The 15,093-nt window shown below is 32.7% G+C and overlaps 2 protein-coding genes across 2 annotated transcripts; both read left to right on the top strand.

Annotated features, from left to right (window-relative positions):
- Nucleotides 1–2,872: 2,872 nt before the first annotated feature.
- On the top strand, nt 2,873–7,283 carry LOC143634722 (putative serine/threonine-protein kinase At1g54610). Its single transcript, XM_077102739.1, has 8 exons — nt 2,873–3,514; nt 4,094–4,378; nt 4,464–4,784; nt 4,873–5,100; nt 5,324–5,424; nt 5,691–5,796; nt 6,446–6,721; nt 6,813–7,283. The coding sequence occupies exons 1-8, from the start codon at nt 3,089–3,091 to the stop codon at nt 7,014–7,016; spliced, it is 1,947 nt and encodes a 648-aa protein (XP_076958854.1). The 5' UTR covers nt 2,873–3,088; the 3' UTR covers nt 7,017–7,283.
- Nucleotides 7,284–11,468: 4,185 nt separating this feature from the next.
- LOC143631851 (gamma-glutamylcyclotransferase 2-3-like) lies at nt 11,469–13,607 on the top strand. Its single transcript, XM_077100478.1, has 8 exons — nt 11,469–11,668; nt 11,736–11,806; nt 12,000–12,053; nt 12,732–12,788; nt 12,867–12,907; nt 12,977–13,045; nt 13,148–13,227; nt 13,379–13,607. Exons 1-8 carry the CDS (start codon nt 11,560–11,562, stop codon nt 13,447–13,449), a joined length of 552 nt encoding a protein of 183 aa, XP_076956593.1. The 5' UTR covers nt 11,469–11,559; the 3' UTR covers nt 13,450–13,607.
- The last annotated feature ends 1,486 nt before the right edge of the window (nt 13,608–15,093 follow it).

Below are 15,093 nucleotides of genomic sequence, written 5' to 3'. Positions count from 1 at the left end.
CCTTAATATTAATTAACTAATATAATATATCTAAAACCTTAATTTTTACAATCATTATTCACAATCAATGTGAAAATTGGTTACTTATAAAAGCTAATATTAATAACTAATATAATATATTTAGATAAACAAAATAACATATTTATGTTGATATTTAATTTTTTAAGTTAGAAAAGAATTATTAAAAAGAGAAAACAAAAGATTAAAAAGAAAAAAAAATGAAATGCAAAACTATTAATAAGAAAGAATGTCATTTAATATGAGAGATAGGAGGGAAAATTTTGGAAGAAACACTTTGGTGATGTCATGTGGCATTTGAAAAACTTTATTTATTATATAGTATAAATGTTTAGTTTATTGTTTAAGAAACTCCACACGCTCCAATTTGCATAAAATTATAATTTCTTATTTCTCTCTGGACTTTCTTGCAAGACCACACAAAGTTCCAAAGAGTTCGTCCAATGCAATGCTACCCTTTGACTAAATCAAATCAAATCAAATCATATACCTTACTAAATTCAAACTTTGTAAAAATGACATAATTAGTGTCTAATTCTACCAAAATGTTGTTGCAATTATTAAAACGGTGGAAGTGTTTGACAACGATGATGGAACATAGTATCCAAACTATGAATGTAATTATGTAAAGTCAACCTTGTAGTCGTTTTCTTAACATTATCTCCATAATGTTGGCGTGTGAGAAATTATTTACTTGTAGGTAGGGGTGCATAAACCGGTTTTAAACTCAAAACCGGTTCGGTTTGGTTAACAAAAATCAACACCGGTTTATCATCGGTTTCGGTTCGGGTTGAAACCGGTTTCTTACAATGTTACGATTCGGGTTTTGGTTGGTTTCGGTTCAGGTTTTGATCGGTTTTGGCCGGTTTCGATTCGGTTAACCGGTTTGAAACCGGTTTTGATGGAGAAAATTACAAACCAGTTTCTACATAATCGGTTTCAAACCGGTTCGGTTTCAGTTCGATTAACCGGTTTATTTGCCCACCTCTACTTGTAGGGTAAAAAATGAGATTGATTAGTAATTTTATGTTCAAAAAACTACAAACTATTTAAAAAGTCAAGTTTTTGTGACTTTTGGAAAATAACTTTTTAACCATTTTTTAAAAAAGGCAAAATTATAAAACATTACTATCAAAGTCATAATATTTCCTTTTAACTTATTGGCTTTTTGAGAAAGTCAATAAGTCATTCCCAAATTAAATCTCAAACACCCTCTTAACTCACATGTGATCATTGTATTAAAAAACCCGATTAATCAATAAGTCAACTTCAAATTCAATCCAAAACACCCTCTTAATTTCGCATGTATCATTATATTGACAAATATATGACCCACTTATCAAAATTTAACTTTGTTGGCAACTTGTTTATTTATTGAATAGATAAATTTCTGACAAACAACTCCATACATAATCACTTTGCAGAAACAATGTACGAGACTATTTGTTTGTGTGTATAAGTGCGGTTATAGAATTCTTACATTGTGTTTAAACAACATAATTTCAAAATATTAATAATAAAAAGCTAATAGATATTATGCATTTGTAGTCACATACTATATTTTTCCCCATAAAAATAGGGACGTTTGATGACGAAATGCGAGCGAAAGGCTTACACGTCAATACGTCATACAAACTAGATTACTAAATGCGAGCGAAAAACTTATACGTCAGACAATCTCATTTACTAACGTGAGCAAAAAGTTTATACGTCATGCAATCTCATTTACCAAAAGTGCTCATGTTTGTATTTATGCAGCCGACTTTTCGCATTTAGTAAATGCAAGTGCAAAGCTTAAACGTCACGCAATCTCATTTACTTGCAAGCGAAAAGCTCATAAGTCATATTGTATGTTTACCAAACGCGTTTACGTTTGTATTTATGCAACCGACATTTCGCTTATCCCATAACTGAACAAGATGTATGTTTCCATATAAGACGATAAAATGTATCACACACTTGAAAAGGTAAAATTTCATTTGTTAATCGTTAATCTACTTTCTATTATCACACACTTTAGTTTTCCTATCCAAAATGGTCTATTTGTCACTCATTTAGATGAGATCAACAACAATGGTTAGCATTTCCATTAAAATACTACGAAGCTTTAGCACCAACTTTATTCAAGTTTTTATTAAATATAAGGGTGGTTGGCCGTCGGGGTGGTCATCGATGAAACCCGCCAGAAACCAACAAGTCGACTACTCAAAGGTACTCGAAGGAACCCGTCAGGCGCCAACAACCCTTTTTCTGACAACGATGTACCGTTATATTTTGTTTGACAACTCTCTCTCTCCTCTGCACACACGCGCTCTCTTCCTTTTCTTTTCTCTCATCGTTTTTCATTGACAGGAAGTAGCCGAGACGTATACCCGAATACCCGACCCTAAAGATTAAATTAAAAAGTTGTATTAAAGTAAAACATAAACATTCCAAAATAGCATTCTTGTTGAAGTAGTAGTAGTAGAGAATAGAGATAACTCAAAATAGATAAGAGAGAGAAAGCACAAATCCTCTGACTGACTATATTCATTCAACATTCTATATCTATAGACTATGGGTATGTTTGGCAAAACTAGCTGGTAGCTGTAGCTGGAAGCTGTTAGCTGTTAGTTAGAAGCTGGTGGCTGAAAGGTGTAGTTGGTAGCTGTAGCTCTTTAGATATATTTAAATGTTTGACAAAGTAGCTAGAGCTTTTAATAAAACGTATAAAATTACTAAAATGGGCATAACTAAAATCAATAATAGCAAATGTATTTACTTTGGAAGGTTATTTAACGAAATTATCATGCTAAAAGCTTGCTGCTCGTATAAGCTTTAAGCTTTTTCTTCATTCAAGCTCCTTGATATATCTATAGAAATAGAAAATGGTGGGATCATCTCTTTGACTTGTTCTTGCCGGCAACTGTCTATCTCTATCTTCTTCTATTCTTCTTCAATCAATAATAATAATATAAACCCACCTTCAACTACCCAATTCTTTCATTTCACCATGAACCCAGTTCAAACCCTTCTGATCTAATCAATTTCCTAACGTTTTATCACCAGATCAATACCAGTTTTTGATTCAATGGGTGGAATGTGCGGTAAGCCGTCCGGCATCGACGCCGGCCGGAAAACTTCAACCTCACCGGAGAAGAAGCCGGCAGCAGCAGCAGCAGCTAGGGTTTCATCGGAGCCTCGATCAAGACGGGCTGAGAGTTTTCGGGTTAAGAATAGAAGTGAAATTAGAACTGGGTCTATTGATAAGAGATTGAATTCTTCAAGGAGAGTTAGAGATGATCATTATGATAATAATAATAATAATAAGGGTAGTAGGGATAGGGAGGTTTCTGAGGTGTTTATTGCGAATATTCCGGGTTTCGGGGCGATACCGAAAGGGGTGGAAGGGGAATTGATTGTGGCAGGGTGGCCTTCTTGGCTTGTGGATGTGGCTAGTGAGGCAATTGATGGAATGTTACCGAGACGGGCCGATACGTTTGAGAAGCTAGAAAAGGTATAATTTTTGTCATCTTTATGTTCAATTTGATGGCTAATTTGGCTGTTGGAACGTGTTTAGTTAGTTTTTAACTTTCAGGTTTTGATTTTGACCTTTTGGGACCATTTTATCTGGTTGGGATAAATCATGATATTGTAAAAATTGAAGCTTTAAATTTAAAGTAAAAAAAAATAAAAGTAGCCTTCACAAATTTAGCTTAGTTTAGTTGTATAAATTGGAAGTAAAAGTCCCGTTTTGAACCGTTATAAATCGCGTTTTGTTGCAAGCAGATTATGATTTTGTAAAAATGCAAAAAACTACAATACATTTTGGGGAAAAAGAATGAATTTGGATAATAATTGTTTTTTTTTAATTTCTATTATAATTGTTCCTTTTTAAGAGTGACAGGTTGTTTGCAACAAAATGCAAAGCACTAAGAGTTGAAAAGTCAACAGATTGAATTTTATTTTTCCTGCAGAAAAGAACAGGCATAATTGTTCAAAAATGTTGATTTATACATGTTTTTTGAATTAAATGATAATAAACTAGTTTGTTTATAATTAATTTTCTGATTTGGTTCTGATGTGATTGATGCAGATTGGACAAGGAACATACAGCAGCGTGTACAAGGCTCGTGACTTGACTAACAACAAAATCGTTGCTCTAAAACGAGTGCGTTTTGATAATATGGACACGGAGAGTGTCAAGTTTATGGCTAGAGAAATCCTTATTTTGCGAAGGCTTGATCATCCAAATATAATTAAACTTGAAGGATTGGTGACATCATCTGCTTCACGTAGTTTATATCTAGTTTTTGAGTATATGGAACATGATCTTACCGGACTTGCATCACTACCCAGTGTCAGGTTCACAGAGCCACAGGTAATATCTCCATCACTATGTTTAACTTTCAAGTTTTAACCAATATTATTAAAGTGCTTATAGAAACGATGATGTTATTTTGTAGGTTAAATGCTACATGCAGCAGCTGTTAAGTGGACTTGATCATTGCCATAGCCGTGGTATTCTGCACCGTGACATAAAAGGGTCAAATCTTTTGATTGATAATAACGGGATTTTGAAGATTGCAGACTTTGGTTTAGCAAGTTTCTATGATAGTTATAATGGGAATGTGCCACTAACGAGCCGTGTTGTGACACTTTGGTATCGACCACCCGAGCTTCTATTTGGAGCTACTCGTTATGGAGTGGCTGTGGATTTGTGGAGCACTGGATGCATTCTTGGAGAGCTATATGCTGGTAAACCTATCATGCCAGGTCAAACCGAGGTAATACAAAAACTATATTTTTATGTTCAAAATAGTGATTAGAAGCTTTTTTTTTTTAACATTTTGACTTATGATTTGTATCTTGTAGGTTGAGCAGTTGCACAAAATATTTAAGCTTTGTGGTTCACCGTCTGATGATTATTGGAGGAAGTCAAAGTTACATCACTCCGCGGCGTTCAAACCTTCACAGTTGTATAGGAGACGCATTGAAGAAACGTTTAAAGATGTGCCTTCTGTTGCTATACGGCTTATGGAAACTTTACTCGCAATAGATCCTTCACAAAGAGGAACTGCATTGGCTGCTCTTAAGAGTGAGGTAATCACTTTTCTTTAATTATTCTTTTTGTTTAATCGATTCTTGAAATTGTTTGTGTAATGGGTCAAAATGGGTTCAAGTCAAAACAGGCCTGATTAGAACTATGCTTTTGCATTGTTGCGCCGGCTGATGTATAGTTCAGCTGCTATTACTACACCTTGATTTATCAAATTTTTGTCATCTTTAGTTACAAAGCTAAAACCATATATTTTTAATCTTGTAGTTCTTCACAACTAAACCATATGCTTGTGATCCTTCAAGTCTACCAAATTATCCTCCGAGCAAAGAGATCGATGCGAAAGCAAGGGAGGACAGAGCTAGAAGGTATGTATGTGTATATTAGTTTATATACATTTGAATTAAGTATCCCTGATACTTAGCTTATTTGGTTAATGGCACAATAATTCAGTATCTTAACTACTCAATGTAGAAGGAGATCAAATTTATTCTTTGTCTGTTACCCTAACCTCTATCTATCGTGATTAAAATAGTTGTCGACGTGTTTGTTTGACCATTGAAACTGAAAGTAGTTTGTTTGACTTTGAAAGTGAAAGCATGCAACGTGTTACTAACTAGAATTGTTACTATAGACGGAGAGCAGAAAGCCAAAAGACTGAAACGGAAAGTCAAGGTTCAAGAGAACATCGGGCATTTCCAGCTCCTGAAGCTAATGCTGAGTTAGTTGCATCAATGCAGGTACCCCACTCATTTTGTGACCTATTATAAGGTGACCCGATTTGTCAAACATGTTTTGACAAATAAAATTAGTTCCAAAAAGTAAACATTTCTTTGGTTTGACTATGATACTATATTGTTTATTTGGATATTGACTTATTGTATCCAATGACTTTTCTTCGCTTCATACTCGTTTGGTTTTGAGTTTTTATGATTTTAAATGAGTTCAGGTGTTGACTATTTGACTTTAATGACGTTGAGTTGTCAAACCTAGGGAAACCTTGATTTAAAATTTTCATCTTTTTTTTTTCCTTTTTTACAAAGTAAATAATCTTTTGCAGACTAAGTTCTGATTTTGTTAATATAAAAGCTCAACTCTCAGCAGAATTACTTATATTAAATTACATCACTTGTTACAAAGTAAATAATCTTTTTTTCCTTTTTTACAAAGTAAATAATCTTTTGCAGACTAAGTTCTGATTTTGTTAATATAAAAGCTCAACTCTCAGCAGAATTACTTATATTAAATTACATCACTTGTTACAATCGATCGCTTAAGTGTAATGCAATATGTTTGATGAACATCCACCCCTGATAAGTGATAAGGATATTATCATTATTATTATTATTATTATTATTTCTAAGACTTTGAAGAATGTAATTACTACAGAGAAGACATGATAGAGCAAATTCAAAGAGCAGAAGTGAGTATTTCACCCGAAACAAGAACGAGGGTATTGAAGAACAACAACCAAGACTGTCACATTACACCAATGGAGTTGGCGAATTCTATTCAGGATCATTGATGGCTGAAAATGGTAAAGACAAACATGAATTAGAATCATCAAGAAGGCTATCTCAAGATTCTTGGAAGATGAGGAATCATGATCTTTCCCGGAGTATGTTAGCTGGAAGATCCACGTCAAACGGCAAGCAACCACTCATGGTAACTACTTTCCTTTTTACTCAAAACATACCATGTCAAAACCAAGATAATATGCCATTTTTTATTAATTTGTGATTTTATTATTTTTTAGAATGTTGATGGATACAAAGGAAACAAGAAGATCCAATTCTCGGGCCCGCTTGGTGCATCAAACGTGGAACAGATGCTAAAGGAACGCGATCACCATATTCAAGAAGCTGCAAGAAGAGCACGCCTTGACAAGACTAGGCTGACTCAACACCACTCCGAGGCAACGATGAACCCCATGTATGTGTCCAGCGTCCAGCGCAGATAACCCAGATAGATAGAGGAGATATATATACATGTATATGCTTATGTAGAGAGATAAAGATCACTGCTTTTCACTATGACTATATAAAAATGTATATACTGCGTAGTAATTATGTACCTTGGATCTCTTTAGGTTTGGAATTTATTAGTTTTTTTGAATTTGGATCTATAGGATTTTTTTTTGTAGTTAATAATGTTCGAAGAGCTTAATGTTGTAGCTGGAATGGCATAGTGTTGGTCATTATGTATTTGCATACCGTTAAAATAACTTATGATAATAATTATATTTTAAATAATAATTATTGTAATAATAAACTTAGGAATGAATTTTTATTTTGTCACGGGTAAAAAACACTTTATTTTGTTATGCAAGTAATGGCGGTGGTTTGTCACATGATTATTGTGTTCTGTAAAGCTTTTGCTTGTATTTATTTTTCTCAAAACTTTTTTTTAAGAGAACCAATAACGGAAATGGTACAGGTGTATGACAGACTGACAAGAGGTTATACAACTTATGTTGTTATACGTAGGAAAAAAAATAAATGTACTTTTTATATTGTTTTGTTATTTAACTTTTATGGTGTATATGTTGAAGTGACTATACCATATGAGTTGAAACGGGGCATCGCATGACAAGTTTCGAACCTATGTGGTAACACGACCACCATCTATGTAACCTTAAACGCATATGGTAAAACTTTGTCACATAAATCCACACAATTTTCCTTTTAACAACTTCTAACTATATGAAAAAATTATTCTAGGATACTTGTGAGTAGATGTTGTCATTAAATTTTTTGTTTGTGCCATTTGAGGGTAGAAATGAGCTAACAACGCATAACTAGTCGGTGCATGGGTAGTAGGCTGGTAGCTATGAATGTCCATTTCCCTTCAAGCAAGTGTATTGTATACAGTGCCGGCCATGGCCTATGGCAGGGTAGTCGACTGCCATAGGCCCGACCACTCGGTAGGCCCGAAAATTTTTAAAATTTTTTTATATTATATATATATATATAAATTGTTATAAAAAAATTATATTTGAACCTATATTTTGAGTTTTGTTTAGGCCCATTTATAATTTTGTTCACAATTCATATTGCCCAAATTATTTGTAGCACTGCCCATAACCCATTTATATATTTTTTTTATTGTTTAGAAAATTAGATAGAAGATCAGGCGGCAGAAATGCAACTTTTAAATTACAAAAAACAAACCACAACCACCGTACGTACCACAAACCACCGCCGGCAGCCGGCTCCGCCTCCACTCTCAGCCCAGGCTTCCAGCCTCCTTCTCCGTCCAGCCCTGCTCCAGCGGCCAGCCCATGTTAGTTGTTTATTTGTTTACTTGTTTAGTACTTTAGTTTTATTGTTTATAGTTTATTGATTGTTTAGTACTTTAGGGTTAGTTGTTCCTTATTTCATGTTTTGATTGCTTATAGTTTATTGAATTATGTCGATTTGTTGTTTATCAGTTTATGTCAAAAGTAGGTTTGATTGTTTGAACTTTGAATGTTTTAGATTTTCAGTTAATAATCACTTTGTTTGTTATTTCATTGCGTTTCGTTTAGGTATTTAAATTGGATTATTTTGCTACAATATTTATGTTTTGTGTATTGAAATTACTATTATTATCGTATGATTTACTTTTTTATTTATGAGTTATCGAGTTTATATTTTACATAAGTCTTTAGGCCCGAATTTAAACTCGCCTTCGGCTCAAACTTTTTAGCGTTTCTCAGAGCCGGCCCTGATTGTATATGTGTTGTGTGCCCATTTACCTTGGTTCCTTTTCTATTTTTTTTTTCATGTGTGATAAAGTGTTTATTTTCTTAATCTAATTGTTAAATTTTCAATTATACAAACAAATGATTGCTTGTTTTATTTTTTTAATTACATTTATATTTTAGCTAGCTTAACGCCTTAACATGCTTGTAAAATCCTGTTTTGAAACTTTCTTATTGATATTTTTAAGATTAAGGGTGCGTTTGTTTCGCGGAATTTTTTTAAAGGAATTGAAATTGGAAATGGAATTTGAATTAGAACTGGAATGAAATGGAATGTTTGAAAATTTCTTTCATGTGTTTGGTTGATAAACTTGATGGAATTGGTATTTCTAAATTTTGTTCATCTCCCTTCAATCTATAAATATATAATAATAAAAAATTCTAAAAAATTGAAAAAAGATAAATAAATAATCAAAAATAAAAATATAAAATAACTAAACACACTAATCAATCACTGATAAAAAAAATAAAAAGTAGATAATAATAATAATAAATTATTACAATAAGCATGGACTGTAGAAATTGAAGAAGATGGTTTCAGATTGAACCTTGTTTAAGCAATTGAAGCTACTTACCACTCGGGTATTAGTGAAGAAATGAAGCAAACTCAATTCTGTCTAGCTGTGGATGAACGCAGGTGGACGGAACCACGATGGTGGAACACGGCGGCGGAAGATGACGCCGGTGGAGTCAACGGCCGAGGAGGCACAGTGAAAGAAAAACGTGAAGAAAAGATGCTAGGTAAGGGGTTTTGAAACAATCCTATGTCTTTTGTAACAATCCTCCCAAAAGAGATGGGATTTGAAATCCTTGGGATTTGATAGGATTTAGTTTCCATTCTAATTCCTTTCTTGATTGAAACGAACATATCATTTCGTGGGATTTAAAATCCCATTCCGGCCGATTCCGAACAGGACCTAAGACTCAATTTATACTTTGAACACCCTTCTTTGACATTTTCTTGTTTATTATTCATATTATCATTAATATAATTAAAAATAACAATAAAGAGTAAACTAAAGCCGACTGATAAACTGAAGTGTTAACTCAGTCTTTCAAATCAAATCAAATCACGACCAACTATATTTATCGGTATAGTTTAGTAATTATACACTTTTTTTTTTTTTTTTTTTTTGTAAACTACAACTTACATAAACGTATATGACAATTTGCTAGAAATTTTCTTTTGTCATTTTCTTTTAAGAATGTATGAAAATTAGGACCCGTATTATCTCGCATAAGTGAATTTACTCCTTTTTTTTTAACATTTCAGTTACTTTTGTTTTAGCCTCTGATATGACATGGACGGTAAATATGTTATGCTATATTTGACTGACGAGTGGAGTGGAGTGGAGTGGTTTGGCATCACATATTTATTTATTTACCTTTGCAAGTGCCGGAAGTCACTCGTAGTCTGCCGGCTGGTGATTTCATTTCAGGTAAAAGTAAAACAAAACAAAACATCATCATTTGTTAGCTGCTGATTTCATCTTCGTTTTACTTCCATCTGATTTTATTTTTTTTAATTATCACTCGATCTTGTCTTAACCACACATATGGAATTTGTTTTCTAGGGTTTTGTTTCACTCAACTACATACCTACACACTCCAAATTAATCTTTCTTTTCATTTTTAATATGTTGCCAAGTGCCAACATTATTTTAATCTTATGAACAGTTTAGAATAGTCTCAGAAATAGTTGCTGTATGTGTTGACTTTAGCCTGATTTTGTATCCTATTATCATTTAGAAATTGGTGTTGTACTGTTGTTGATTAGTCATCATGATCATGTGGATTAATGCTAAATTTGATTCTTTTAAGTAAAATAAAAATTAAAAAAAAAATCCTCATCATCTGCTATATTTAATTGACTTGGGATGAGAGGGGGGAAGGGGTAGAGGACGACCTAAATTGACTTGGGATGAGAGGATTAGGCATGATCTCATAGACCTAAACCTCTCCGAGGACATGGTTGAGGATAGGAATCTTTGGAGAAGTAGAATTAAAGTTAATGATTTTTAAGAAGAAATGAATACCTCAGGGCTTATACTTAACTTATTTAGGTCACATACCATAATGGTATTTCCCCTTCATATATTATTATTATGATTACTATTACTATTAGTATTATTAGTTTTGATATAACTGTTGAACTTTGATTCCCTTGTTTTGCTTAATACATATTATTATTATTATTATTATTATTATTACTATTAGTGTTAGTGCTTTATATAACTGTTGAACTTTGTTTTCCTTTGTTTTGCTCCATACATATGTATTTAGAGCCGAGGGTCTCTCTGGAAGCCACCTCTTTATCCCTTTGGATAGAGGTACGGTGTGCCTACATCCCACCCTCCCCAGACCCTACTTATAGCTTTGCTGTCGGTGGGACTTCACTGGGTATGATTGATTGATTGATTGATCTACTATATTTAATTGCAATATACTAATTTGCAAAAAATGCTTCTTTTTTTAAAATTCTTTTTATGCTTTTATTTAGTTTTTGTTAATTAGTCAAAAATTTAAGTGTTTCACTTTTATTTTGTTGCATGTTTAAAAGATATCATTGCTGGCCTATTTAACTGCAATTGTTTGAACAAATACCAAACTTGGATGTAATGTTATGTAATAATTGGGGCTAAGGGGGTTCATAAAACCTTTAAATTGTATGCTTTTAATTAGTTTTTATTATACTTGTTTGTGACATGATTTTTGTTTTTGCTGAATGCGGATCCTCTGGCATTGCGGCTGAAAGAAGAACATGGCAATGTGGGTATTCGGGTACGGTTCTCTGATCTGGAAAGCAGGATTTCAGTATGATGAGTGTCTTGTTGGTTACATCAAAGACTATCGCCGTGTCTTCTATCAAGGTAAGCTTGGCTGACATTTTAAAAGTTGAAAAAAGAACATAACTGGTTTTATTATTAATTACGGTAGGAAGCACCGACCACAGAGGCACTCCAGAGCATCCAGGAAGAACTGTTACTTTGGAACCTGCACAAGGGGAGGTTTGTGCAAGTATTTTTGCTTTATTTTAGTTTATTGTAAAAGAATAATAGTTGCCTTAAATCTACCTTTATGACTAATCTACAGTCCTAATTTGAGGTCCACATGATCTAATTTTTTTCATGTTATATACATTTTTTTAATAAATTTTAGTTGCATTGTAACAAGTATTGGTGAGTTTCCAACCTATTTTAGTGGGGCGTCGCCTACAAGGTGTCGAGGAAGGAAGATCAAGCAGTTGCATTAACGGTATTGCCATCTAGTTCTGTTGTATATGTATATTTGCTTTTTTTTTATATATGAATTATATCATAATATTAAAAATAAAAGGATCCAATTACAATAAAGAGGCAGGTAAGCTGGCAACAAGCTGCGCCGCCACCCCCTTTTGAATAGCAAAACCGATCCTACTGAAAACAAAGTTATCGTTCTTCGCCGCCACCCCCCTTTTGCTGTTACTAAATCAAAATATCAATATCCTTTTGGGCATACAATGAGTGCAAGTTGTTTATTTACCTATTTTTATTAAACCTTCCTTGTGGCCGACAAAAAAAAATCAACACTTGACTTGACATATAAATATTAGTGCTAGCTATCACCAAAAATGTCATTTACAAAAGATACGTTTTAGAAAATGACTTTCTGAAGATGAATAAGAATTGTGTCGCAGTTTTGTTTTAGGACATCTGGAGTATGAAATTATAGTATGTCTATTTGTCGATGTCAGATGATGGTTGTCTTGCATGATAATGTTATTAAGTTTACCATACGTGAAAGCAGTTCTGTATGTTTGTTATTTGATTTATTTACAGTAATGAATGACAGTTTTTGTGCTTTAGCTTTTACTTGCACTTGAATCTTGTTAATTAATGACCAAACATACAAAATGTTAGTACGGGATAATACAGCTGACTTGTTGTATTTCAGTATCTAGAAGTGAGGGAGAAGCAATACGACCAGAAGGCGTATGTTGATTTCTTCACTGTAAGATTTTAACCTTTTGTTTTTGGATAAGTAATAGTCGATGGATATGTTGCTCATGATATATAGTAAACATTTCAGAAAGAGACGGATTCATCACCGGCTGTTAGCGGGGTAATGGTGTAAGTGACTGAAAAGCAATCCCATCCGTTGAATTGTTAAGATGATAACATAACTATATATCTGTCCAGATATATAGCATCTCCAGACAAGGCCAATAGGAACTACTTGGGACCGGCTTCAGTTGAAGAGATTGCCAAGTATGTATTCTCTTAGCCTGCTCTACATTTTTCTGTTATGTTACTTATTAATTGGTTGGTTTGAGTTGTGGTTGATCAGTTATACTTATATTTCATTTTCAGGCAAATTGTTAATGCAGAAGGACCCTCTGGACCCAACAGAGACTACCTTTTCAACCTTGAAAAGACACTGCTTCAAATGGGTAAATATTTTGTTTACTTCAATCTATAGGTATTAAGTATTAACTATTAAGAGCGACATACAACTCAAATTCACTCATTGTTACATATACCGATTGATTATGACGAGGAAATATTTTTTTGTGTTGATAACCAGTCATCTCTTATTTGTAGGATGCAAGGATGAACATGTTATGAAGATTGCAGATGAAGCAAGGAAATTGATCCAAGGGTCCGAGGAATGAATTCCGGTTAAAAGCGTATTTGAATAATCGATTCATGTTAAAATCCATTGTTATGCATCACTTCACATCCTCAAACAATATCATTCTTGCTATCAATTTAACTAGCTACCAGAACTGCATGTAAAAGTCATCAAGAAATTACCTAGTATTTTCCTATATTTGTTCTTCACTTCTTTGTATGAAAAAGTAAATTGGGGGTATAATATCATATTTACCCAACAAAAAATCATAATATGAAATATACCATTTTTAATTTATGAAATGTATATCCTTAAAGCATTCATTAGGATGGGAGTTTGGAGTTGGAAGAAAGAGAATGGTATAATAGTAATATTATGAATTATATATAATAAAGTGACTAAGCAGAAATTTTAGTTGGGTGTCTTTATTATTAATTTTTGGTTGTGTAAAGTATTATATTATGCAAGTTTTAGGGTATATATGAAATTGTATTTTGAGTAACTTATATATAAAAGATTGGTTTGAAAGTGAGAATAGGAAAGGTAGTAGTGAGCTAATGTTATGTGTTTGGGACAAAATAGCAAAGAGGTATAAAAGAGTGGTCTTTTATGGCTTAAGTTGACAGTTCCTGGTATTCATAGTATTTAGAAGTTCAATGTTAACAGGTTGTGAATGTGAGTAGCTTTCATGAAACTTTTTTCAAAAAAGTGTATTTTAAAAATAAAATTAGGTTAACGGGGTGATAAAAAAAAAGGATATAGGTTACACTTATTTTAAATATGAATTTCACAATACTATAAAATATTTAATTTTTACTTAAATAAATAGCAATAAAATAAAATTTTAGTAGAAAATAAATTAACTAAAATATAACAAATAGATAAACAAAAAAAAAAATAATTTAACCGTTGTAAAATAGATGATAAAATCGTTTAAAAAATAGCCGTTAAAAAATTTAACCCTTAAACTTGCCATTACGTAAAATATGGACAAACACAAAAAATACATAAATTTTAAACAAGTATAGAAAAAATACGTATATAAGTATAATATTTAAATATGTTTTATAAATATAAATATGGGTGAAAGATATAGTGTAGGGCCCACAAATGGTGGTTTTTGTTGGTTTGAAAAACCAAACTTGAAATTTGGTTTTTGGCTTAAACCAAGTCCTCCATTGATTTCTTGGTTTTTAGTTTGGTTTAAATCACACCAAAACCATCCCATGAAGATGGTCAAACAACCAAAATATCTAACAGAGCCTTACCTACATTTGAACAAAATCTTGCTCCATACTCCATCAACTATTACACCTTATTTTTCCATTGACTTTGCACTCCTTCTCTGCCAACAACCATCAATCCATTCTTCCCTTTTAGTGATTTTCAAAGTTACACAATCATACATGGATATTAAAAATCCTTAGACCATTTTTCACTTGTTATATGAAAAGAAGTCATTGTCCCTGTCTTGTTCATCACGTGATGTTGAACCGGTTGATTGAATCAAACAAACCACAAAATACCAACAATTAACCCTCTCAAATTTATTGATTCAAACAAATATGCAAGAAGAAAATGATTGATCATGCAGAAAATAAAAGCCTTAAACCTATTTCCTTATTTTTTACCACTCCATTAACCTAATTTTATTTTTAAAATACACCTTTTTAAAAAAAAATCT

Source organism: Bidens hawaiensis, unplaced genomic scaffold (genome assembly GCF_021521415.1).
Source record: "Bidens hawaiensis isolate Kalapana, Puna unplaced genomic scaffold, B.hawaiensis_p1.1 tig00000512_1, whole genome shotgun sequence".
Classification (NCBI taxonomy): Eukaryota; Viridiplantae; Streptophyta; class Magnoliopsida; order Asterales; family Asteraceae; genus Bidens; species Bidens hawaiensis.
This window is presented reverse-complemented; position numbering and strand designations above follow the sequence as displayed.